Source organism: Condylura cristata, unplaced genomic scaffold (genome assembly GCF_000260355.1).
Source record: "Condylura cristata isolate star-nosed mole 26May11 unplaced genomic scaffold, ConCri1.0 scaffold00032, whole genome shotgun sequence".
In the NCBI taxonomy this organism is placed as follows: domain Eukaryota; kingdom Metazoa; phylum Chordata; class Mammalia; order Eulipotyphla; family Talpidae; genus Condylura; species Condylura cristata.
Window position 1 is genome coordinate 10,680,878 of NW_004567133.1, and position 26,355 is coordinate 10,707,232.

The 26,355-nt window shown below is 53.3% G+C and overlaps 3 protein-coding genes across 4 annotated transcripts in view; 1 reads left to right on the forward strand and 2 right to left on the reverse strand.

Annotated features, from left to right (window-relative positions):
• IQCK (IQ motif containing K) overlaps positions 1-9,822 on the reverse strand; it is a 72,698-nt gene extending 62,876 nt beyond the window's left edge. The window contains exons 1-3 of the mRNA XM_012731651.1: positions 9,645-9,822; positions 3,221-3,285; positions 963-1,095 (exon numbers count right to left, since the gene is read on the reverse strand). Coding sequence (XP_012587105.1) covers positions 963-1,095; positions 3,221-3,285; positions 9,645-9,822 — 376 coding nt within the window. The remainder of the gene's footprint in view (positions 1-962; positions 1,096-3,220; positions 3,286-9,644) is intronic.
• Positions 9,823-9,863: 41 nt separating this feature from the next.
• KNOP1 (lysine-rich nucleolar protein 1) lies at positions 9,864-20,257 on the forward strand. Its single transcript, XM_012731901.1, has 5 exons — positions 9,864-9,971; positions 12,423-13,339; positions 15,713-15,781; positions 17,170-17,247; positions 19,430-20,257. Exons 2-5 carry the CDS (start codon positions 12,425-12,427, stop codon positions 19,736-19,738), a joined length of 1,371 nt encoding a protein of 456 aa, XP_012587355.1. The 5' UTR covers positions 9,864-9,971; positions 12,423-12,424; the 3' UTR covers positions 19,739-20,257.
• A 2,153-nt stretch (positions 20,258-22,410) lies between these two features.
• LOC101621046 (chromosome unknown open reading frame, human C16orf62) overlaps positions 22,411-26,355 on the reverse strand; it is an 81,742-nt gene continuing 77,797 nt past the window's right edge. For both annotated transcript variants that reach the window (XM_012731900.1, XM_004691737.2), the window contains 2 exons: positions 24,055-24,201; positions 22,411-23,623 (listed from right to left, as the gene is read on the reverse strand). In XM_012731900.1, the coding sequence (XP_012587354.1) occupies positions 23,525-23,623; positions 24,055-24,201 (246 nt within the window). In that variant the 3' untranslated portion in view covers positions 22,411-23,524. The remainder of the gene's footprint in view (positions 23,624-24,054; positions 24,202-26,355) is intronic.

The window sequence follows — 26,355 nt, forward strand, 5'->3', positions numbered from 1 at the left end:
GAGGCAACTCTCTCTGTGAGGGTGCTCCTGGTGCTGAACCCACATCTCTAGTTCCATCAACGGACAGAGGACACGCACGTCTGCCTGACAGTCCCGCTGTGCCTTTCCTGGGGACCCACCCCTGAGCTCCCACCTTTTGTCGTTAGCTGCAGTAACTCCCGCGCGTTTTAGTGGGTATCACCTATGCACACAGGAGATACAGGTGTTATTATTAAACGTCCTTGGTTCTTTTTTTTTTTTTTTCTCCTTGTCAACACACTCATTTGCCTATTTGCCAGCCTAGCAGAACCACGAGCAGGAGAGGGAACTGTCCCTGCTCCCCCACAGTTAGTTTACTCTGACTGCAGGGCTGGCCTGTATCCCCAAAGAAACTTCCAGTCTCTTTACCTCTGAGTTTCTGCAGACAGGTGCAGATGGGGGGGGGAGGGGAACGTGCTACCCAGGCCACAGGCGCAGCAAGGAGACCCGGGGCTGGGAGATGAGCAAGGGCGGCCTGGCGGGAACTGAGGGCAGGGAGGAGTGGGTGGGGCGAGCATTGAGCAGCCTCAGCGCAGTCCTGTGGAGGCGGACAACAGGGGAAGACAGTAGGAGAGGACTGGGGTCAGGGAGGGCCAGAGGCACTCTGGCCAGGGAGGAAGACTTCAGAAGCCTCCAGCTGGAGCTTCCAAACACAAAGCAGGGCTGCAAGATTTTCTTCTACTTTTTACACTCCCCTCTTTGCATGTAAAGCACAATCAAAGCAAGCTTCTTGTTAGCTATCATCTTCGTAGTACATTTCGATCCTAAAGATCCATCAGTGGAATAAAGCCTGCTTCTCTTAAAAATAAAGATCAGACACAAGAACGTGTTCTTTCTTATTTGTGTGGCCTCCCTGAGGTCTATCTGTCCCCGCGCACCCCAGCCTGTGGTTCTGCAATGTTATAAAGCCTCAAACTATAAAAGAAGAGCTCTCCCTTACATACATGTTTTGGGGTGGATTTCTTCTGAACTGACTGAAGGACAGGGTGTCTCTTGTGAGTCTGTGGTCAGATGAGGCTCTGAGCAAAGCCGCTCCGCATTGAAGCCGTGGAACACCAGCTCCTCAAATGGCGAGACCTGACGGGAGGAAAATTCACACACACGGCTTAGATGCTTGTATTTTCCCTTGTCACTGTACACAGGATAAAATGTGGAATCATACTTTGGGTTCAAGGGGAGCATACTGAACACAAATCTTTATCTTTGTACCTGCGACACCTATCAATGGCAATCAAGGAATAAACACTCAAACAAGAAAAGACTAGGACCACTATGGATGAGAGATTTCCAAACATTTCCCAAAGAAATCGGGATAAAGTCTGTGGTCAGACAAGAGGGGAGAGGATGTGGCAGCCCAGAAGCCATGGGAAGTACTGTCCCCAGGCATGGGAGTCATCTTCCCACCAGAATCCCACAGAGCATCAATGCTCAGAGGGTGGGAATGAGAATGAAGAGAAAACTAAGAATTAAGTGAAAATCTGGCGGGTGGGGGAATCCCATCACCTGTCGCCTGCATTTTATACGCAGCTTGCTCTCCTTCCCAAACACTCTTCTGTGATCAAACGAACAGCCTGGGGAGTAGTAGAACCACTCAGGTGCCAGGCTAGTGGCCAAAAGAAAAAACAATTCTCCACCTAGTTACAGGCTCCCTCAGTCCTGGATCTCCGGGTCAGTGTCTCTATTCATAGCAGAGACCCATCCAGAAAACAAACCAACAGTAGACAGTAGAAGGAAACCACCGTGGCTGTGTACAAAACTCCACTCAGGCATCCCTTTAAAATTTTGAATTAACAGAGATCTCTACCGATTGAAAAAATCAACAGCATAAATGATCATGATCTACAAACAGAAGACAGACCCCGGACAAAGCATGGTAATTAGGGAAGGCGGCAACATAATTAGTATCCACAGAGAACGCTGAGAAAGCATTGTGTGCATATAGCAAGAACTCAATGTAGTGAAAAAGGAACACTCACAGGTCCAGAAAGTTCTGAGACACAAAAACCCCCAACAGTGGCAGGTGGAGAAATGTACTCAAAGTGTAGAGAGGTAGGTTTTGGCTCCAACCTTCAGGCTCTACTCAAGTGTCTTCATCTTTCAGTCTTGTTTATTTTAAACTCTATTATGTCCTGCTTTTACTCCAAGAGTTAGCACACAACAAAGGGGCCCCTGGGCTCCCAAACTTCCATGCTTTAAAGGGGTTTGGCTATTCATGTTCACTAAGACAAAAGAGACTCTTTGTGTGAAAGGAGCTTAAAACGGGCTCCTGGAAAAATGACATACTTTTTCTTTGAAAAACATAAGAAAAAATGCATCCTGACTTCCGACAACCCAATAAAATTAATGTGCATAGAGAAGAAATGCCGTCTCCAAATGAAACTCCCCAAATGGGTAAATGCCAAACAGCGTTGGCCCAAAGTAGGGCCACTGAGGCCTTACAGCTTGCCGGCAGTCTCAGGCACCTTCTGGGGGCAACCACAGGATGGGGTGAAAGGGGCCAGGCAAGAGTGGCACAAAAGGCGCAAAATCAAAGTACAATCAAGATAATGGCCACCGCGGCCAGCCTCCCACCTGTTCCTCACCCACGTGTCTTTCTAGTATGTCTACATGCTTCCTTCCCATGTCTCTTTCCATGCCCCCCCAAGTCCCTGGTGCAAGCTTAAAACGAAGCAACAAGTACACCTTTGTTGCTCCTGAATCCACCTGCCTTTACGTGGCCACTCTGCCCATCATTAAGTGGTACCTGGACTTAGTGCCTCTCTTCACACAAGGTCTACCTCCCGAGGGTCTTCCTGGCAGCCTATCCTTGTCTCTTTCCCCTGGATGCAATGAAAAAGGAACAATCACAGACCCACCATTGAGCACTGGCATGTGTGGAGACCTGCCCTGCAGGCACCTGACCTTCAGAGACATCGTGTTGACCTCACTGTGTAGAACCTTTTTCATCCAGGGTCTTCCTCGAGCCCCCAGAGGCTGTGTTTCATAGTCACGGATTTTCTGTTTTATTTAACAGGTGCAGAAACCGAGCCTCGGAGACTGCCTGCTGCCCTGTGACCCACAGCGTTAGCAGGAGAGCCAGGATGGGTCCCTTTACTGGTTCTAGCTCCATGCCCCATGACACAGCTGACACCCTCCAGTCACCAGTGCTGTGCTCACTTGAGAGCTCTCCATGGGGGTGGGGGGAGCCCTGAATGGTACTCACAGTGATCACAGATTCTCGTTTGACGTTATATCCCTCTGGAAAGGGAGGCAGCTCAGCTTCAAACTCTAAAAGGAAGAGGGGGGAAATTTCAGTTCCACATTTCCTTGCAGTTTGTGACATGCACTTCCTTTCCCCTGAATAAAACCGTGGTTGGAGGTTGACAGAAATGCGAAACAGCAGGCCATTACCGCTTAATAGTTCATGTGAACCGCCCTACATAGTGGTGAAGAGGACTGTTCTCTTGCATCAATGAGTTAAGGTTTTCTGGAAGAGTTTCAGACTCTTTCTTCAAGAGAGGAGATTTTAGATACTGCTACCGAATGAGCGTAAATACAGGAACCAAGAGGAAGAGCATGGAGCGGGTGCTGAGGGAAGGTGACCAGTGGCCCACGGAGGACAAGGGTGCAGGGAGACGACAGCAGGATGCAGACAAAGGGAAGGAGCCTTCCCTTGCAGACGCAGGATGGGTCTGAAGGTATTTCTCCTAGATTGGGGGTACACAGCTGGAAAAGCAATTCCAGAAGCCCTTGCTGCTCCAGGTTTGGCCAGCAAGCCAGAGCCTCAGCACCCTGGGAAGTGAGACATGCTCCCTCTCTACTCCAGACCGAAGGAATCTGAATGAGTGTTTTAACGAGATCCCGGGTGACTTGGACACACGGTGAAGTTGAAGTCCTGATGTAATTGCCAGCAGCTCCCTATCTGGGCTGCACGATAGAACCACTAGGGAGCTCTCTGCAATCACCCATGTCTTGGACCAAGTCCAGAAACCTTGATTCAATGGGCTTGGCGCAGGGTTTTGGGAGTGAGTATTTTTAAAGCTCTCCAGCTGATTCTAATGTGCAGGGAAGTAGAGTTTAATGTAAAGAACATGCCACGCAAGCTCTAGAGGGCAACACCAACTACTGCTGAGAGGACAGAAAATGCCCACGCTTGTGGTAGTGACATACCTAAAGCAGGGACTGGTAAAAATATTTCTGGAATGATTTTTTTTTTTAAAAAAAAGATTTTTAAAAATTGATTCATGCATACAAGAACTGGGCTGTTGGCCAGATGTGTGTATGCGGGGGTGGGGGGCGGTGAGAAGATTCTCCAGAGACAGAGTGGGGAGCAAAACAGGCAGATATACTGAAATATACCACTGAGCGGGAAGACAGGAGAAGTCGTCTGTGCCGTGTAGGTCAGCTCCCTGAGTAGGGATTGAACTTGTGCCACGGTGGCTTGATAGCGCTGAGACTTTCACCCCTAGGCTGCCAGGGAGGCCCTGGAATGAGCAATATTTTAAAGCAATCATGTAGTTCCTTTTCAGGGATGAGGGAAAATAAAGGTTTTAGACAAGATAGTATTGATGGAAAACAACTGAACAGGATGCCAGCTGTTCCATTTAACACTTCCTAGTTCCTCACCAGGAGACAGAGCTTGTCTGAACATTTTTTTTTTTTTTTAAACTCTTAGGTATCATGCTGGGACAAGAGCTTTGGGCTGCAGGTGATAAATAATTCTGATTCTCAATACCAGCTGTATGTTTTCTATAGCTGTTTAACAAATTGGTACAATGTAGTGACTTAAAACATGAATTTATTATCTCACACTTCCCATGGTTCAGAAGTCCAGGGATGGCACAGGGGCCCCTCAGGCTGGCATCTGGGGTTGGCCACTATTGTGACCTCATCTGAGGCAGGGTCCTCTTCCAAGTTTGCCTGTGTTAACAGTTTCTTCAGTTTCTTATGACTGCAGGTCTGAATACCCATTTTCTTTTTTCATTGTTAGTAAGGATGGTTCTCTCTCCAAGAGGTCCATTATGGCTTACACCCTTGTCACGGGTTGTATATATATGTGGTTATTTGCTACTTCAAGGCAAACGGGAGTTGTTTTTGCTTGAATCTCTCTGATTCCTTTTTAAGGGCTCAACTGATTAGGTCAGGCTCGCCTATGAGTCTCCCTATTAAACACCAACTGATTATAGACTTATCACATCTGGAAAATCCTTTCACAGCAATGCCTAAATTAATGTTTGATTGACTGGGTGGTGAGAGCATCAGGGAGTGGGAATCTTGGGGGCCATATGAGCATTCTCCCCATCACATAGCATTTTGTTCCCCTTTCAATGTGTTCCCCGTGTTCCCCAACATTTTGAGAAATCACCAACAATATGAAGACTGTTCATTTGCATCTAAGATGCACATATACATAGCTTGCCTGAATACAAAAGTAATGCACATTGACAGGAAGGAAGTTCCAAAGAACACAGAGATGTATCACGAGGAGTGTGTAAGCCACATGGAATTCCCTTACAATCTACAACCATCATTAGATGTGGCACAGAGCCAACCAAATATTTAAATGCGTTTATTTATATATACACACAAATATATGTACATACATACACATACACTGAGTACAAAAAACAAATTCCAGTATTTTTATTTACTTTAGATCCCCCCAGGATGGTCAAACTACCCAGGCATTAAGCCTCATAAACTGTGTCCCTTTTCTTCTTACAATTTTAGCTTTATTTGAAATTTATAAAAATTAATGACTCTCTTTTCTAACAGGCTGCATGTTTTATGAAGGACGGACCTGGGCCTGTTTCCCCACCATATTCCCAGAGTATATGCTGGATGAGTGAATGGTAGCTTTGACCCTTTTATCTTCCACCCGTTCCTACTTACTTAGAGCCCACCACATGCCAGTAACCATTCTGGGTGTTGAACGTTGAATCTCTCTTTTGTTTAGATCTCACACATCAAGATAGGTGGGTTGATTCAATTGTCATCAACATCCTCAGAAGCCTAAATTTTGTACCAATTTTTTTTAGTCATTCTCAGCTTTGTTGTCAAAGACCACACCCCATTGTCTGTAATTCATATACAAAAACTTCCACAGCAAAGGGGTCTCTCCTGGGCTCTTCCTCTTTCCCTTTCTCCCTAGCCCCTCCCTTCAACCTCAGAGCCCTAACTACATCTACTAATGTCACTTGCTTTCGTGTCTCGTTACACATGGGCTGTCTCTGTGTTGTCATTCTGACTTGCCCTACCACAGGTACGTCCCCCTTGAACTTCTATTTTGCTGTAAGTGGCTGCACTTCCTCCCTCCTCAGGCTGAGCAGTACTCCCAGTGAAGAGGCACAACTTCCTATGAGGGCATCCGTGGGCCAGCCGGCCACTTCAGCCTCCTGGCCGCTGCGGACAGCGCCGTGCTGAACGCCTTCCAGTGCTACACAGAGGATGTGCCACGACTCCTCAACCAGTGTATTTCTGCTAATGTTTGGGTTGTTGCCAATGTTTCCTTATCATGAACAGTGCTGCTATGAGCATTCTTATTCATATATGATATGGAGAGGAGGTATTTTGTAGGGATTAATTCTTAGATGTAGACTTTCTCTAGCAAAGAAAAAAATTAAACATTGGGCCAAATTTTCCTCCAAAATGTTGACAGTTTATATTCCTAATAACGAAATCATCTTTCTGAAGGGTATTATCAATCTTAGACATATTTGAGATACTTTACTTTTATTTGTATTTTCATTCTCTCTTTTTTTTTAAGGAGATCTCTTAGGAGTCTGGAGTCACGCCTGGCTGGGTTTGAAAGACAACTCCCAGAATGGGTGTGCACGTGGATGGTGAGTATGAGAACAATTTCATTGGCAGGATGAGATTGCAGCTAGTCTGCCCAGGGCCAGTGGTGTGAATACACGCAATGTGTTCTTTCTAGAAGCTTAGCTGAGTGGGCAAGAGGACTAGATGATAGGGGGTCAAGGGAGAACTGTATCCTGAAATGGCAGACCAGAGGGAAAAGCCAGAAAAGAAATTCAAGAGGCAGAAGCAGACAGAGCAGGGTCCTGGGATAGTAAGGAAGGGCTCGTACCAAAGCGCGAAGCAGGATGAGCTGTGGGTGGTGGGTGAAGACTTCTTCTATGTGTGTGGAGTTGGTACAGGGAAGTTAGGAGATTCCTTCCACACTCCTGATTCCCAGGATGTCCTCCTACTAGGGCTAAGTAGTCTCATAGAACATCTGAAGGGGGGGGAGAAGGCAAAACTTGAACTAGTGGGTGGGCGAATGGGAGAAGGTGCTCAAGGACGCTGACTGACCTGAGCTCCTGAAGCCACCTGGTGTCCTGCTCCCTGGGGGTTTTGCTCAGTGGCCAAGGTTGGGGTGCCGGGGTGGGGGTGGGTGGGCAACATTGATTCAGAAGTGGTCCATGATGCTGTCAGTGGAGTGAAGGGAAGGGACTTTAAAGCAGCTTAGAGGGTTGAGGCCAGAGAGTGTTTCTAGTGAGGAAGCAACAGCAATACTCAAGAAGCTGATCTAGCAATATCAAAAGAGCTAAACCCCAAACACTTGACTCAGTAAAACTTAAGTCACAAGCAACTCTAAGATTTAATTAGAAGACTTGGCAGCCAAGTTTACTGACACTAACACAAGTGCTTGTGAGAATACAAAGCCCTGAGTTAGTTGTTGCTGGGAAGATGAAGGAGAAAAGGAGTATTCACAAGCAAGTGATCACAAAGGTGCACATGCATGTGCTAGCCTCCGCCAGGTAGGGCAAAGGACTTAAATTAGATATTTATCTCTACTGTATCACATCTTCCTGAAATTGAGTTTCCAACGCGTCTGTTTGCTATAATAGTTTACTTTTTAAATGGAGATATCCAAACAAATGTAATACTTAACTTGCTTTACAAAGGATTACCACAAAGCCTGAATTTACTTACTGCATGTTTGTACAGAAAATTGCATTTGCTAGAACGTTTGTCTTAATAAATTGGGCTTATTCTTCCAAGTTGTAATAACCATCACAGCATTGTGTGTATAATGCACCATCTTTGACCTCATTAACTTCATCGGGGAACTCTACCACTCATTAAATAGCATTGAGCCACTTGCTTTTCAGAGTACCAAAATCTTCTCTTTTTCCTTTCTCCCTAGAGGCTGTTTAACCAAAATAAATTCCAGTACCTGAAACTATAATGCAATGTTTCTCTGTCAATAATAATGAACATTTGCTAAGCATTCTGTAATCAGGCTGGGCACTGTGCTGAATACCTTTGCATACATTATCTTTCCCTGTCCTCCGGGCAGCCCTGTGAGGTAGGGACAAGGAAGAGCATTGTGATACAGATTAAAGGTGTTCACCCCTCATCAGTGATAATGAGCAGTAGCACCCCCCAACAATATACCCTTGTAGCTCCATCCTCAGGAGCTGTCCCGTGGGAGAAGCAAAAGCTCTGGGGATAGAGAAGGATGGCTCTGAGAACTGCCTGCAAATGGGACAGTAATCAGCATAGGAGAGAGGGCAAATCTATTAGCATAGCACATAGCAATTAAGGACCAAGGGTAGCAGTTAAAAGGAGAACATTCAAGATAAAATAGATTTTCCTGCATAAAATGCAACACACTGCTGGAGAAGGGATTCAAGCACAGGACGGGAGTTGGAAACAGTGCTGCCAATACCTAGCAATCAAGTCCATCATTCTCTTAACTCATGGCTCCCTCTCTCCTTCTACCTGGCTCCCATTCAGAAGTAGACTTTCTTCCATTTCACAGATGTTTGCTGACCTACGCTATCCAGTACAGTAGCCACTAGTCCTGTGTGGCTATCTAAATTTACTGAGCTTGAGTCTAACAAAAATTCATTTCCAGCGTGCAACTAACCACATGTCCAATGCTCAGTAGCCATGTGTGGCTAGTGGCTGGCCAAGAGCGAGGGGCTCTTAACTCAAAGTGACGGTAACTTCGGAATGAAAAAGCTGAGTTCTTGACCTTGTGGGGCTTACAGACAAGTGGGGGTGGGGTGGAGGGGGTAGGGGAGCATCCAACATTATTTATTAAGCTCTGGCTATAAATCGGACACTTTGCGAAGCCCTTTCTGTGACCAGCAATATACTCCCAACACCAGGGAATAAGGGGCCCTGAAGCGCTCATTTGACACAAGGTAAAAATAAGGGGTTCTGAAAGTGTGCTAAACCCCGGTGGTTTTAAGAAGGCGCAGAAACCAAAAGGGGTTGAAAGCCAAGTAAGTCTGTCTCCACCACAACTGACTGCATCAGAATTACTTGGGGGCACTCGTGGAAGGGGCAGATTCTGGGCGCCTACAGCTGTGTGGGCGGGGCGTGGGAGCCAACGTTTTAAAGCAGCTCCCCATCAGCGCCCCGGCTAATTCTTTTCCGTCCACTCAGTGACATTTGGGCATCCGTGGTCCCCTCTGCCTCCCGCTGGCTTGGACCTGGCCAAGCACCGAGGCTGAGGCCGCGCTGCCTAGCCTCGAAGACGTGAGTCTCAGTGTCCCGAGCGTCCAATGGGGGGGCGCAGAGGGCCCGGCGCGGCGGCCAGGAGGCCCGCACGTCAGCTGCCTGGCGCACAGAGGGGCGCTGGACACGCGGCCCCCGCCCGGACCCGCCCCTCGCGGACTGCGCGGGCCGCCTACCCTCGCAGATCTGCTCCCACAGGCGGCCCGGCGACTCGGCACCTTGGCCGGGCGGGACGGGGGCACACAGGTACCCGGGAGTCTCGCTGAGCACGGACGCCTTGGTGGCCAGGGACTCTAACGAGCTGGTGGGCTCCTCGCGCGGGGCGGTGCGCCCCGCCGGCCCCGGAGCCGCCATGGCCGCGGTCTCCTCGGCAACTGCGCGCCGCGCACAGCTGCGACCCGGAAGGAGATGGAGCTCGCAGGGGTGGCCCAGTGACTCGAGGTTGACTTCCGGGTCACGGCGGAGCGGGCTTTCACGTGGAGGCGGGGAACTTTGGCCTACGGGTGAGTGCCGGGGCGCGACGCTGGCGGGGCGGCGCGGGCTCTGGGACCAGGCCTGGGGCCTGCGCGGCGAGTCGAGGCAACGCGGGCGACCTGCGCCCCCAGATCCGCGCTCCCCGCAGGTGTGCGCTCGCCGGGGCTCGAACCACCGCCTCCAGGAAGTGCTCCCGCCTGCAGCTGGCCCGGGGCCCGCGTCAACTCCCCCTCTGCTTGGGGGAAGCTTTGGGGCGGCGGAGCCCCGGGCCCGAGCGGCCCGATCTCGCTCGGGGCACCCTTGCTTCCCGCTGGCATCCCCAGTGGGGTGCGGTGTTGGTGCCGGGGAGCTGAGCACGGCCGCGAGCGCCCGCGCGCTGCGTTCGAATCCTCTTTTGTCACTTGTTGGCCTGGGGTCGGGGCACGTCTCCAGCCTTGGTTTGCAAGGCTCCGAGATCGGTTATTCACACGGGTCCTCGCGAAGCTGCTGGGAGAAGTTAAAAGCTCCTGAGGAGACAGCGTTTGTGCAAGGGTCATTTCTTTTTCCTTTAGTGCTACTTTGGGGGTCGCACAGTGGACGAGGAGGATGCCACCCTGTTCTGTACGGGGAGATAAGGAGAGAGAGAAGGGCATTCCGGGCTCTACCTCCCCGCCGGTGCTTTGTTTGGGCCGAGCCTCCCTTGGTTTGCTGCTGCTTCCTCTGCCCACCCACTTGAGTTTTAGTTTTCAGCAGGGCTTGTCTCGGCTCATTCTGTTCAAAGCTTAATTTCCATCCATGTATTCTTTAGTTTATCTTCCCAGTCACCTCTGAGCCTCAGCCTGTGTCCGCGAGTTCAGGGAACATCACCTGCTATCTCAAGGCATCTGTCCAAAGTCCCATGTCTCCTCCAGCCGCGCCCCCCCCCACCTTGAGTGCCTTTGTCTCAGGGATTCCCTATTTTTCAGTTGCCCCAAAGTGGAAATCCCTGTTCTGCAGAAACTCCTGACAGCTACGTGCCAGGCCAGGGCAGAGGAGTGCCGTTATCCTGACCGCACCTCTGTCCTGGAACTTGCCCCACTCTCAACATCTCACCTCCTTCCCTCCACGCCAACCTGCTTCAGGAGGGCAGGTGTTTTATCTTGACCATGGCTGGATCTTTAGCGATCATTCGTTCATTCATTAGTATTTGTTGAGCACCTGCTGTGGGACAGGTACAGAGCCAGGCTCTAGGGATGCAGCAGAAAACAAGACAGGAGGGAATGGATGCTGTGCTCTGACTTTCCAGGTGCTCCTTGGCTGAGTTATGAATAGCTCTGAGCTACAGGCGGGCCTGGCCTGGCCCTTGAAGCTGCTGAGTGAGCCAGGTCACTGTGATGCCCCAGGCCCTGAGGCTGAGGAGAGCTGCAGCATGGAGGCGGCTCTGCTGACTTCGCCTTCCTGCTGTCCAAGTCTTCCGTGAGCCATGACTAGATAGCCTGAGTGTCTCCCTGTCAGTCCAGACGTAGCAGGAACAGGGCTAGTGACTGAGGGAGGTAGCCCAGCTGGAAGCTGTTGTGTGCCTGGGGCACCCAGCGCTTCTTAAATTAAAAGAACATGGATAAAGCTGGACATACTAGGTTATTCTTTGTCATCTCTGATCGTTACATATGGGCAAGCTGAAATTTTTAAAATAGCAAAGCAGGCTTGCAGGCTGGAGGTGGTCTCCAGTACCTGTCTTTCCCCTAAGCAGTTCAGCCCCTCTTTTATGGGTGGGGAAATTGAGGCCCAGAGGCATCAACCTGTAAAAAAAAAAAAAAGTGTGCACATCACCATTTGAACCAGGCTCCGCTCCCAGCCTTGCTGCACTGACCACATACTACTTGGGGTGGTAAATTGGACGACGAGTCACCCAGGGAAAACTTCCAGACTCAAAGCAGAAGCACCTTTCAGACCGAGCAAGGGAAGGGGTTAACTGTGTTGGAGTTGCGGGCCCTGGTGGGCACTGGCAAGAGGGCTGACCTCAGGACATCCGTTCCTGTCACCCAGTGAAAGGAAAGCACCCCACAGCAGCACCAGCCCCATCTGACTTGACTGCAGCGTCATCCTCAGTGACAGCACCCTGTGGGGGTCAGGTCAAGAATGCCTGAGTTTAGAGGTGTGAGGAGGGGGTTCGGGAAAGGAATCACCAGTGTACTGAGCCCTATCTGCGGTTGGCGTGTTTTTTCTGACAGTCCCTTGAGGAAGGAAACCTTATTTTCCTGGTGGGATGCGGGAGGCCGAGGGAGGGTAGGTGATTGCCTTCAGGAGAAAGAGGAGTTTGAATGTGAACGTGGGGCTGTCTGGATTTAAACTCTGTTCTGTGCCTTTGATTATATTTTCCTTTGCTCCCAGGGGTCATGCCCATTTTCTCCCCTAAACTGCAGCCCGTCCGCTCCAGGCTGTTTGGCTCTTGGTGGTCCCTCCAGCTTGTACACAGACTGACCTCTTGGGGTGCAGTAATTCACCTCTTTCCTTTTCTCCAGGGATGATCACCAAGACACACAGGGGAGACCTGAGCCCTGGGCTCCCGGAGAAAAAGAAGAAGAAGAAGAAGGTGGTCCAAGAGCCAGAGACTCAATACTCACTTTTAAACAGTGGCAATTATTTCTCTGAGGTCTTCCCCATTAGGGCCACAACCCCCACTAAGAGTGTGGTCCAGGGGCAAGTGCCCGAGATGCCACTAGTGAAGAAAAAAAAGAAGAAGAAGAAGGCCTGCGAGGAGCCCCCGGAACGGGGCGCCCTGTCCCCTCCCCGACGGATCAAATCGTCCAGCCCCAGGAAGCAGGTTCTTGGCCTCTCTGAGTTCCTCGCAGGGGAGAAGAAGAAGAGGAGGAGGAAGTCCTTGTGGCCTCTGGCCATGTCCCCTGACTCGAGGATGAAGACCAACCTGGATCCCAGACAGGGTGAGGAAGTGACCAGAGTTGGCAGGAAGCTCAAAAAACACAAGAAGGAGAAAAAGGCCCGGGAATCCGTGTCCTGCTCAGCCAAGGACCCTTGGTTCTGCGAGGCTGGGGATGTTCCATGGGCCTGCGCCATGGGGGGTGGTGACAAGGGGCAGGCAGCCTCAGGGCAGAAGCGGAAGCAGGGGAGCCTCAGGGAACGCAGTGTAAAGATAAAGAAGAAAAAGAAAGTCTGCCAGGAGGGCGACACTCTCCTGGGGTACGCCAAACTCTCCAGGTCCGCGGAGAGCAGCCCGAGGAAAGGAGGTAAGAAGAAACCCGTCAGAGTGGAGGCTCCTGAGTACATCCCAGTAGGGGATGGCCCCAAGGCCTCAGCAAAGAAGAAAGTGAAGACCAAGAAGAAGACAGAGCTGCCGGGTGTTGAGGAGCTGACTCTGAAGAAGAAGAAGAAGAAGAAGAGGAAAGACAGCACCGTGGCAGGAAAGCCCCAGGAGGACGAGGTAGGCTTGCTCCGGAGTGGGCTGCGCTGGGAGGATGCGCGCCGCGGCCGTGCATGCCTTAGCTGCCTGCACCCTGACCGGGCCGACTGGTCAGAAAGGGACTCAGTGACGCGTGTCATTGCACAGTCCGTGCTCTCTGCCTGCAGGCGCAGCCGGCTCCAGGGCTCCCTTATGCCCCCCGTGACCCACGTTCTCGCTAGCTGAGCTCTGCCCAGGGTCCCGCTGTCCATGCTCGGGTCGCGTCCACTGGGCCGGGTCTCAGGTGGCCCCTTCCTGTCCGCGCTCCTGCCACTTACCGTGCAAAACATAGGAGCCAAGTAGTTTGAGACAAGGCGTCTGTTGCAGTCTGAGCATACTTTTGGGGTTCAGTACACACAGCTTGGGGATCAGGTAGAGGCGATGGCAAGAGATGCCCGTGTGGCTTTCCCAGCTGTGCACTGTGGAACGAGGCTTCCGTCAGCGCAGGCCGCCTCAGCGTCCCTGCGCTGAGCTTGGCGTGTGGTGAATGCTGTGTGAGGCGCAGCACCTCAGAACAGACACTGGCCTCACAAGACACATGGCTGGTTTTCTGTTTTGGTTTTAGCCCCTAGCAGACTCCTCCCCACACCATGGCAAGGGGTCCCAGCAGCCCCACGCTTCAGCCCAGTAGTTCAGCCTCTGCTGAGAGAAGGGTGGCGTGGCCCCTCCAAAGTGATTAAAGGAAAAGTCAGCGCTGCTTTCCTGAGCCTTTATCTGTCACTCAGGCCAGAAGCCTTGATCTGGAGTGGAGCTTATATCTGAGGGTGTCAGTCCCACCTGAACCCCGCTGCCTGTTTTTGGGGGAGGGCAGGTTTCTGCGAGGAAGACCAGAGTGCTGTTACCAGGAGCGAGGGAATGAGCGGTGGTCTGCTGAAGACAGCAGGTCCGAAGTCTGCATCCTGCAGGAGGGGAGGGGAGCGGAAGGGGTTCCGAGCCTCCACAGCCCCATCTGTGCCATCAGTGGGCCAGGCCGCTGTCCTGTGGTGCGCGTGCACATGCGGGCAGAAGCAGGGCCGCCCTGCAGGCCTCTGGCACGCAGGCTGGCCAGGGACCGGCGGCCTTTGACCTTTCACTGTTGCCTTTGACGAGGCTCAACGCTGCCTTGTAGTAACGTGCTTAGTCCTCACACCAGGCCAGCAAGAGCGCTGTGGTCGTCCCCACCCCCCAGGCCAGGAATTGGAGGTATGAGGGCATTAAGTTCCCTGGTGAAGGTCACCCCCCTGGTAAGGCTGCGGCTAGGCTTCAGACCCAGCCTGGCTTCTGAACTTGAGGTCTGATCCCTTCTCAGCAGCCACCTGTAGGTCCTAGTAGATGACATGCTGGAGCCCCACGAGTGACTGTCTTGTGTTGAACGTGCCCTGGGTTCTCTTCCAGCCCTGCACCTGCCGGCAGGTGGCCTCGGCCAGCCTTTGCCCGGTGGTCCTCAAGTGCTCATGCTGGTGCACTCACGCAGGGGCGGGCCTGTCACAGCAGAGGGGCGCAGTTAGTAGCAACTCAAGGCCCAGGCCCTTGGCGCCGGGAAGTCAGGAAGGTGGGTGCGGCCTGAGGTCAGCCCAGCCGGGCGGGTAGGGAAGCAGCGTGGCCTCCCTGTCAGGGCTGCGGGAGGTAGTCTGGGGCCTGATTTCTCCGAGTAGATGTGGGCTCCTCTTTTAGAACTTTAGTCAGAAACTGAAGGAATCCTAGAGGCTCCGGAGCCCCGCCCATCAGAACCAGAGCCAGTCCAAGGAGCCTCCGCTTAGCTTCTCCCAGCAGCCCGCTGAGTCTGGAAATGCACATGTGTCTCCAGGGTCTGGTCACCCATGGGAGACGCTGGGTTCTGGGCAGAGCACATCTAAAGGAAGGATGCAGGAGACAAGCTGCCCAAGGGCCAGGGGAGTGGCCGGCCTGTGGCCTCACTGTCAGGGTCCCTCGGGGCTGCGGCGAGGGAGTGAGTGTGGCTTAGTGGTCCGGACAGGCCCAGCAAGCCTGCCTTGTGGAGCCGAGTCCTGGGAGGCTCCGTGATCAGGAACAGCAAGGGCAGAGGCCCTGAAGGCGCACAGCCTGGGGCCAAGTCAGAACTGAAGAGGCCCAGGAGACTGTAAAGATGGAGCCTGGTCTGGGTCAGGAGAACGGGGATTGTGTCAGCCCCGTCCCTGAGCCGTGGGGTGGCCGTGTGGTCGTCACTCGCCCTGAGCCTTGGTCTCTGAGGCTGTCAAATACGTCAGTGCCACGGTTCGGGAAGACCGGTGGGCTCAGCAGCACTGGCTGCAGGTCGGGGTGGTGTGGTCTGGGGTCTTTGCTTGACTCTTACAACGATGCCCAGCTGGGCTACTGGGCAGAGGCCCGAGGCTTGACTCGCCCCCTCGCCTTGTGCAGGAGCCGGACACTGACCTGGAGGTGGTGCTGGAAAGGAAGGGCAACATGGACGAGGCACACATAGACCAGGTACGGCCCGGCCCCTGCCCATGCCACTTACCCCCAGACGCGCCAGGCCAGCTTCCCCGGCCCCCCACTCCACAGGGGGACCCCTGGGCTGCCATGGCTTATTGTCTAGTTCAGAATCCAGGGCCGAGGCTCCTCCCCCATCACCAGGATGAGGCACTCAGGCACTGCTCCCGATCTCAGTTTGGAGCTTTAGGGAAGTTGTTCCATGTGGACCAGCCTCGGCTCCTGCATGTCCGGATCCCCCAGCAGACACGTCCTGGCGGCACTGGACTTTCTGGTATTAGGCTGTTTGTGACCCCAGCCCGAGCGGTGCCTGCTCAGACCTGGGCAGCCGCTCTCCGCCCTGGTCCTCACAGAGGCGGCCTTGGAACCCGGTGTGGGAGCCCGCGGCAGGGCCGCCTCACCTTGCTGAGTAAGCGGCAGCCTCTGCTGTGCTTTGTCAGCAAGTAACGGCTGGAGGCCGCGTGAGTGGCAGAGCGCAGCCGAGGGCGCCTGCCTCGTGGCCCTCCGCAGCCGGCAAGGGAGAGGGGACGGGAGGCTCAGTAGGAGTCATCACGCTTGGCCCTTTGTTGTCACCTTCCGGAGTTTTCCTCCGTCACGGCCAGTTTAAAGCACTCTGCGGGGGGCTGTGCGACTTCCTGGCTGCCCTGGCACATCTGGGTGGGCGCCTCTGCCTGGAGACACAGCACTCGTCTTGTGTAGATCTGAACTCATCGGTGGCCCCCATTTTGCAGCCGTAGCACACAAGGAAGGAGGAGGAAATGCCCCGAGTGGGGGTGCTGAAGTTACACCTTTGGGGAGGGGAGAAGGCCCTGGAGGCCTTCGTGTCCAAGGGGGTCCCTGGTGTGCTGACAGGGCCTGGGCTGTCCAGCAGCAGCTCAGATCTGCCTTCCAGTGCCAGGTGCCCTGATGGGCTCCATTTCTGTTGCCCCCACTTGTCCCCCAGTGTCCCTGTCTGCAGACAGACTAAGGGAGCTGCCCGAGGCTGCACAGCTGGCTAGTGGCAGGGCCGGCAGGCACAGGGCCGGGGTTCTGGCAGTCAGTGCTGACCTCTTGGGAGTGACCATCTGTGCGAGAAGTCGGCTTCCAGCAGCATGCAGGGAGCGTCTCCACCCAGCATGGCCCTTGTAATGGAGAAAACGCTACTGTTGAAGGTGGATGGACTTTGGTTTCTGGATTCTGGATTCTTCCAGAATCCTGGCAACAGCAGGATGAACGACACTGGCCGCCGCGGCCCCCGGGTGCTGGGGGCGGCCCTGGCCGGAGCTCTGGCTTGCAGAGGGCAGAGCTGTACTCCCTCCTGTGTCCCTCCGGCTCCCTCTCTTCTGGGTTTCAAGTTCAAAATCAAACACTGTGTTACTGTCTTCTTTTCCTTCCCTGCTGCTCAGGTGAGGCGGAAGGCCCTGCAGGAGGAGATTGACCGGGAGTCAGGCAAAACGGAAAGTTGTGAATCCAAGAAGTGGATGGTGAGTTTGCACGCACATTCTGCGCCACAGTGCACTTGGGTCTGACCTGTCTGTCCTTGCAGCCAGAGGCGCAGCGGGGTCGGATGGGGAGTCGAGTGACTCTTCCCAGCGGCAGTCCCAGCCTGCTCTCCTCTACCATGCTTGTTCTGAGCAGATTTCCTTCCTTCTGAAAGGGGCTCTTGCCTCCCGAGAGCACTGGTGAAGTGATAAGCACTGAATCTGTATCTGCAGCTCTGAATTGGGGGGGACCCTCTTCCTCTGGCACCTGTCGCGAAGGGCACATGACGACAAGCTCTTTCTGGCATGGAAGTGTTCTCAAAGGCTGCTGCAACAGGGCTAGGAGACTGAGGTGAGGGGGCCACGGCTGGCAGAATGGGGAATTCCTGGCCCAGGCTCTAGACAGCAGGACACACAGTCAGGACCTGGCGAGGACAGAGCTGGTGGCGCTGTATCGCCCCGGCCCCCAGGGGCACTGGCCCTGGATACTGACACGCCTGGAGCTGCTGGAGGGCGTGTGTGCAGGCGCAGTCCCAGCTCGGCCTGCAGGCCGGAGTCCTGGGGTGGTGGCCGCGGGCAGGGATGGAGGGGAATAGCTCCAACAGGATTTCTTAGCAGACTGGACTTGGGGGAGAAGGGAAGGAGGATCCGTGTCTTCACGGTAGAACAGACAAGAACAGCTGATTTGGAGCTAAAGACCTGAGGTCCAGTCCCTGGCTCTGCCACATTCTGGTTCTGAGACCAGGCATGTCACTGACCCTGTTTCCTACCAGTGAAGTGGGATTCACGTGACGGCGTGGTATGGAGCGGCCTTTGTTATATCTTCCTCTGATGCCGCCTTTTCCTCACCACTCTGGGGCTGGCAGAGTGGCTGGGGCACCCTGAATGAGTGGGTACAACAAAGAGGAAGCGGGGCAGAGTGATTCAGCGGCTGTGGCCCATTATGGCCTAGAGGGCCTCTGGTCCTGGGGCACTAGAGCTGGGAGCTACTGGGGAGGCTTCAGGTGCCGTGCCTCCCAGGATGCGGGGCCACCTGACCGCCGAGCCACGGGGCCGGATTCTGAGCTGACAGGTCCCTCTAAGGGGACCCTCTCGGGGTGGGGAGTGGTCCATGGGAGCACTGCACACGTAGGCCTGGTCAGTGCAGTCCTCAGACCCAGTGCAGGCTGTCTGGGCAGCTGCATTCTAGAACTTCAGGCTGTCGTTATGCTGCATTTGGGCCATTGTGAAGCTGGGGCAGCTTGTCGCCAGTTTGTTCAAGGCAGCTGTTAGCAAAGACTGGTTCTTGAGCTCTCCGAGCCGCCCTAGAAGCCAGTGCTGGGCTGGCACTGGCGACAGGCAGGAGAGGTCGGCAGTGCACCTCAGGGCAGAGGCTGACCGGGCACCAGGATGTCAGGTGTGTCAAGCTTTGTGCTCTGGGTTGTTGGTGCAGAACCTGATTGAAGCCACATTGAGGCCTTGTGAGGGGTGTTAGCATTCCATTTCATGGACGGAGTTCCCACGTCAGTCATGGTCTTGGGGAGCTGGGTTTCTAGCCTCCCTCACAGTCGTGGGAAGGAAAGGGGGCTTTTGTTTTGGCCACTGCTGAGGGGCTCTCACATCCTCTCGCGACGGGCTGTCGAGTGCTCTGGACTGGAGTGGGGGCTGCAGTTGCTGGCAGGCGCATCCTCCCTCCTGGCTGGGGGCCCTTCCCGTCGGGCCTCCACTCTGCTATAAGATGCTGCTCGGAAGAGAAATGCATGTCACCTCCCCGCCTGGCTTGCTCCGCTCCGGCTGACAGAAACCTTGGCTGGTGGGTGGGCTGCCAGCTGGTGAGGTGCGCCTGAGGTGAGGTGCCATGTCTTGAGATTGAGGTGAGGTGAGCTGTGTACGCTGTCTGCCATGAGCCAGGGCGGGGGAGTCAGGCAGAGAGGCAGCTCCACTGAAGGAAGGTGGCTCCTGTGTCCGCCGTGAGGAAGCCGTCGCTTACCCACCAGGCAGGCCCCCCTAGTCTGCCCCCTCGGAGTCACCTGGGTGGTGACACATTCTTCAGGGGGCTTTCGCTAGGATTGGAGGGGTGATCTCTGGGCCTGGTCCCCGGCAAGCACTGGATCAGCAGGCCCCTCCCTAGTGAGGCTGCGGTCAGGAGAGGAGAGGGGTGCTGGCATGCAGAAAAATAACCCCCTTTTTTGCTTTCTTACCATAGGGGACCCAGTTTGGCCAGTGGGATACTGCTGGTTTCGAAAATGAGGAAAAGAAAATGAAATTTCTCAAACTCATGGGTGGCTTTAAAAATGTGTCCCCGTCACTCGGCCGCTCCAGCGTGAAGGGAAGGCCCAACATGGCCCTCAACAAGAAGGCGGCCGACACCCTGCAGCAGAGCCTGCAGCGGGACTACGACCGCGCCATGAGCTGGCAGTACGGCCGGGGGGCCGGCCTCGGCTTCTCCGCCACCCCCGACAAAATCTTTTATATTGACAGGAACGCTTCCAAGTCGATAAAGTTTGAAGATTAAACTCCAATGTTTTGTCCTCCAAAACGACCAGAACTGCATTTATTCTTTAGTTTCATGGTGACAGCCACCCAGTTGTCGGGAGCCCCGCTCCGGGGGTACGAGGACAGCTGCGCTGACCCGCTTGGACAGACGGGGCGGGGGTGGCGTCGGAGCCGAAGGGGCAGGCGCGGCTGACCACGCCACCTCCCGCTTCCGTCCCATGTGGAGACATTGGTGCGTGTAAACGCTACTTCATGTTTATGGGTGCTTGGCCCGTGCCGGGAACACGCCAACGTGTTTCCCTCACAGTAATGTAGTTCTCTCGTCTTTGTTACTACGAAACAGGTGCTACATTATCCCCATCTTACAGATGAGGAAGCCTGGGTTCAGGGATGAAGTAATAAAATTGCCCGGGTCGGCAGCCAGTATGTGCCAAGTGTGCTTTTCTACCCCGAGCCCTTCGTCACGGTGCCGCTTGAACGTGCCTCCAGGGGATTCACCGGCTCCTTGCCGAGGATGAAGCCGTCTTCTGGCCGAAGAAACAGGCGTTCTCTCTGAAGGAGGAAGTGGAATGGATCACAGGCGGGAACAGCAGCTCGTTTTCCTCTCCCTTCACGGGGTCGCGACAGGCAAAGCGGCATCTGGGTTGCGCCCCAGCTGCCTCCATGGCTCCTCTGAGCTGGGCTTGCGCCATCTCCCCTCTCACTGCATCTGAGTCCAGAGAACAAGTAGTTTGTCCGCTGAGCCAGTGGCTAATTCCAGGGGCGAGTGTCGCCTGTTTTCCACTGCAAGGAAGAGAAGCCCAGTGACAGCTATGGCTGAGGAGCCGGGCGCGTGGGGCAGCGCGTCCAGCCCGCCTCACAGCTCCGGTACCGCGTCACCACCCCTCCACTCACCTAGCATTAGGTCCCGAAATACAGGTTCTGTTTGGGGTTTTCACACGACGTGGCCCCCGCTAGCCCAGCACAAGGCTAAAGGGCAGGGAGTCCTGACATTGGAAAGTGAGTCGGCATCTCACCAGCGTTCTCTTCCTCTGTTCCATCATCCACATTGGCTCCATCTGGCTGGTGGAAGGATGGCCACAGCAATTCAGGCCACATACCAAGATCATTCCAGAAGTCAAAAAATAACTATTGTGGCTCAAGGAAACTTCCAGAAGCCCCTCAAGAGACCTTTTTCATAACTTACGGCCTAGCAACAAGTCACATAGGACTTGCCTTCTGAGCTCAGTAGCTCACCAGTGGCTTGAAAGTTACATCTGCTTAGGGGAAGGCTTATTCTGAGTCTGGTGCTGAAACAGTCTCACCAGGGGCCGGGCAGCCATGAAGCAAGATGCCCAGTCTCCTCAGGAAGGCCTGGGCCTTGCCACGGAGCAGGGCTTCACTTGCAGCAGTCTCGTGGTGGGGCTTTAGTCTGCATGGCTGCTAGCTGAGCTCCTGTTCTTTGTAAATGAACCACCTAAGCCCTCTGCCCCTCAGACCCTGTGTCTAGTGCTGCCCTCAGGGTGCCTGCGAGTCCTTTTGGTGCCATTTCCTGTGTTCGTCAGGCCTTGACCTCATGTATAATAGTTTGTCTCCACAGAGACATAACAATTTGGGATTTTTACTCAGAATCTGAGGGAGCCGGGGGGCCAGGGTGGCATAGAGCATGGCCAAGGTATCCCTTTAACATTTCAGTCCTGTTTCTCAAGGTTGTCTGTTCATCTTAGGATTTCTCACCAGTGACCCTACCATGACAAGATGCTTCCTTCATAGCTGCTTTATCCAGCTGCCCCCGAAACCTCATGATTCTTAACTACCTGTCCCTGGGAGTAATTCCTGCTTTCTCTGCCCTAGCCCTCAAGGCTCTGCCCTAAGGCCATCCTTACATAACTAGACTGGTCCCTCAAAGGTATTTGCCAGATAGACACAGGTCTTCCCCAAGAGCAGTTATGTATTCAACTCTACAACTTGTGACTGGAAGAAATAAGGCCAGCCTCTAGACCCCCCCAAAAGGAGCCACATCATAATTATCAGATTCTGTGATGGTTAGGATACAAGACAAAAGGGAGCTTAAGGTCACAGAAGGAATTCAAGTTGCTAGTCAGAATTATGAGAGGGACATGAGAGTGTTGAAGAGACTCAAGCTTGACAACCAGTTTCTGGCTTTAAAAGAAACAGCCACAAGCCAGGGAATGCATTAAGTCTTTCAGAAGCTGGAAAGGGCATGAAAACTATTCTCTAGAATGTTCAAAAGGACAGTGCCTCACCAATGTGATTTTAACCCAGTGAGACCAGCTGGAAGTCTTGACCAGAATGATAAAAGTCTTGACCCAAGCCACTAAATTTGTATTAATTTGTTAAAGCACCAAAAAGAAGAAAATGCAGATATCATAGACGTTCCCTCCTTTTTAACTTCTTTCCTAAAATTCTTGCTTGGATAATGATAGTGCTCCTCATCCCATGGAGGCTGTGGTCGTCAGACACTAGCAATTTGACTTAGTAACAAGCTGGAGAAAACTACAAAACCCACAGAAGCTAAAGCTGGCTTCCACCCAGGGACAGATGATGAGATCCCTCTGATGTGACATCTCATCCTGTGTGACAGTCCAAGTTCAGATTAACATAAGAGCATTCAGAATTTACTTGGCTTGGGAGCCAGTGGACACCAGAAGTGACTGAAAGGACAGAATTTGTGAATCTGCCAGTTGTGTTTCATTGAAATAGTGTACAGTAAAAGTGATGTGGGAAGTATTTTAATACAAGTAATCTGATGAAATAAAGGCTACTGGGAAACACCTAGGCAATGCCAGCATGCTCCCCGAGTTTGTATGTTCTTAAAATACATTTTATAAGCTCATGATTTTACTGAATAGTTTGGGGCCAAGAATATGCTGTGGGTTTTCAGGCCAATTTAACAAGGACACATCCTACTCCCCAGCAATTCTGCTCAGAAACAGCCTCACAAACACAGCGGATTAGAGTGCTTTTGGTCCGCTTAATCAAACAAAAGTTTTTAGCCCCTTTTACTTTGGGGGGTTAATTACGACACCCCCCCAAGGTGTCCCAGGGCAGAGGTGTGATGCTGGCTGTGTCCAGGAGAGACTTGAGAGGACCGTCGCTCAGGGCCCTGGAATAGACCACCTGGATGAGCTTTCCCGAGCCAGCTGCGAGGCACCAGGCAGTGCTGCTGACTGGAAGTACAACGCCAGTGGAGTCAGACTCCACCGAACGGGGTAGAAAGTCGGCGGGAGAGCTGCTGTTTGCAAGCAGGACGCACAGCAGACCAGGTGACGCAGACTCGCTCTTCTGGACAAAGTCATTAAATGAACAGTCATGAGCATAGATGTTCCTGCGGGAGGTTTGTTCAGCCACAGAGGCCCGGAGGAGTCTCAGGTCGGACCTCACTTTCTCAGAAATCAACCTGTCCACAAAGTCCAAGTGCTGCTTTGGACGGCAGCATGAATAACCAAGCCACAGCCTTTCAGAAGTCCTTCGAGGTGGTTCCATTCGAGGTACATTCCATTCCTTTCAGTTCTTCAGCGAGGGGGAACAGGGCTCTTTAAAGGTTCCTTTTCCAAACTAAAAAAAAAGACCTTCCAGGAAAAAAAAACAGATGTTACCTGCATTCTTCAGCTGGTCTCTGGCTAAAGGTCCCTGTGATCATCCCGGGCTCCTGACTCCCCGGAGCTTGGCTGCCAGCGGGAGGGGATGCGCAGAGCAGGGCTTCCCCCCACACCTGGCCAGTCTGTACTCGTATAAAAGTCACAAAAGGCAGAGCAGGTCTGTAGGAACTTCACACCTGCCCTACGGACAGCTCCGCTCCGCGTCAGGCCCTCGTCTGCAGGGGTAGCCTGAGGGCCAGCTCAGTGAGATGACCCATGTCTGGCTGTTTGCTTTGCTTCTTGATGTAGTCCAGTGTTTTCACCTAGGAGGAAGAAGAAACACCCAGCTCCTTTCTGATTCTTAAATCACTTAATCTTAGAGCCCCAAACTGGCCATTGGATCTCGGAAGGTTAAACGGATAAGGGAGGGAAAGGAACCCTCAATGTCTTTAAAATAAAACTCGGATTACCACTTACCCTTTAAAAAATCAGATGTGGTTGTGATCAGTAATGACTTCTGTTTTTATACGTGTGGTTTTCATTCAGAGGGAAGTTTATTTTAGCGCTGAAAGTGACCGTGTGGAAATCTGGGACCCAGAGCCTTTCTGGAAGGGGCGACCACTTGAGGCTGGGCCCCTGCAGCTATTACAGCCAGCTGCACTCTGGCTGGTGGGCTTAGCCGCTCACCAGGACCCGAGCCTGATGGGCTTGTCGAGCCCCCCTTTTACTGCACCCCCGCCCCCCCGTGTCTCACCATGGCTCTGGTGTCCGCACAGCCATGCCTCTGCGCCAGGTGCCACAGGTTGACCGAGAGCTGGTTGAGCCTGTTGTTCCGCAGGTCCCCGTGGGCCAAGATGCTGTTAAAGAAGGAAAGGCCCAGCGAGCTCTGGCGTTTCAGGGCCTAAAGTCAAAAAGGAAGTGACGTTAGGTTAGCAGGGAATGGGCTACGTCATGCTGGCTGCTTGGCCTCTGAGCCCCAGCTCCGTGTCTGTAGGAGACCAAGGTCACAGCAATTGATGGGCTGAGAGACTGGGTAAGAGGGCACTTCTCGGGACCTGTCGCCTCCAGTCCATCTCACATGGAAGTCACTCAGGAAGCGGAAGCAGAAGCAAATGAGACTCCGTGAGATTCCCACACAAGGGAGTCAAGGCATGAACCCCAACCTGATGACCCCCATCTTTAATGTGAGTACTGATGAAAACCAAAGGGCTGTGTCCTTAAAGCCGTGTCCTTAAGATCTCAAAGCTGCCACTGCTACTCGCCTGTAAGAAAGGCCCTCAATGGCTCCCACGAGGACGCCTCCTGACGCCCACACCCCGCTCCCAAGAACCATTTTTCATTCACAGCAGATGTTTCCTTTCATTCACTAATATGATATGGGAGGTAGGTACCCAACCAAGAAAAGGAACCAAAATGTCAGGGGAGACCAAACCTGAACCCCAGCTTTGAAAATGGTGAAGACTAAAGAGGAAATAAGCCAAGCCCCAAAAATGCAACAACAGGTCCAGCGGGGAGGAACTGCGTGTCCAAAGGTACACAGGCACCTGGAAAAGCCAAGTTAACAGGTGGGCCTGTTTCGGGGAGCCCCTGCTGCTGAGAGGGGGCCTCAGGCTGTGCTGGGGGCTCCCAGCTGGCACCACAGAACCTCAGCGCTGCAGAAGCCTCATCCTCACAGGCTGCCAAGGGGCGGCTTCAGGTGGGTTGGGTGAGGGTGGCTGAGTGGAAGCCGCTCGTCCCTCCAGAGTGAGCTGCTTCGTCAACAGCCTGCACCAGGCAGCCGCTGAACCAACCGCTCAGCGTGACCACGCGCGCGTGGCCGCACCACGCCACCCCGGGCTGCGGGCTGGAGAGGAGGCAGCCTGGCGGGTTCCTCTCTGGTCAGAGGTCGCCATTCAGGCATCGGCTCACCTGGAGGGCAGGAGGGCCCGTTGCCAGATCTAGAGAACCAAGGCTAGAAGAAAATTTAATTTTAGTCCAACTAAGTTTTCCCCTTGAAGTGGGAGAGATATTTAAGAAGATGACAATATCTCACTGGCTGTTTTTCCTCCTGTTCAATATCTTCTCAGTGAGCTTTCTCCCCTAAGAAGCTTTATACCCCGAAAGCCCCCTGCACCCAGTGGCAATAAAGCAAAGACCAGAAAAGCACCAACACGTTATGGCACCAAATCAGGGCGTCCAGCTCCCCTCTACCTCCGCACCCCCAGGGGTTTTAAACAGAAAAGTGTCTTTTCATTCTTTTCCTCTGAGAACTGTCATTTCCAGGAAGTTCTAAAGGTCTGGCGAGGTTCCCGGCCTCCCTGCACCCAAACAAATGCCTTTATGGAGCTTGTGATTTAAACAGGGTTGGCTGCTACAGGGGCATTTAGAGGACGCTTTTGGGAGCAGGGGTGCTGCCAGCGCAAATGAGCCCCCAGGGCTAGCTGTGGGGTCTCCACAAAGCAGGAAGCTCTCTCCTCACAGGCTGGAGAGAAATCTGACTGCCTCCAGCACTGACCCCGGGGGCGCCCTCTCCAGGGCCCCTGCTGATGTCACCTGGCAATGTCAAAGGAGGATGGGAGCTCCCCTCCAGCTGCACCCCACCCCCCGCGGCTTCCTAACAAATGTGCATGGGTGGACAGACATTTTCAGTGAACATCCCTGGCACTTATGCAGGTGGAAATGTTCTGGGGGACACCCCAGCTTTGCTTTTCTTGCGGAATCCTATCACCATCGACACCCCGTGCCCCGAGAGTGAGAGAGAGATGAACGGTGAACATATGCAGTCCCATGGAATACAGTTCTTAGCTTTGTTTTCACGGTGACCCTGGGGGTTCTAGGCCTGGTTGTTTATGCTGAGGAAGCCTAGCCTGTTGCACGAGAAAACTGTTTTCAAACCACGCAGCACACCATTTTTGGGCACACCTGTGAACCCCCAGCCCTGCTCTGAGACGCCCTTGGGCTAGAAATCTGGAACAGAGATGATGGTTTTAAGAATCGGGGAAAGAAGTTAAGAATTTCTGTGGTAGGGGGAGCAGATGGGGCATGAATTTGTGTAAAAGTGCAAGCTGCAGGAACA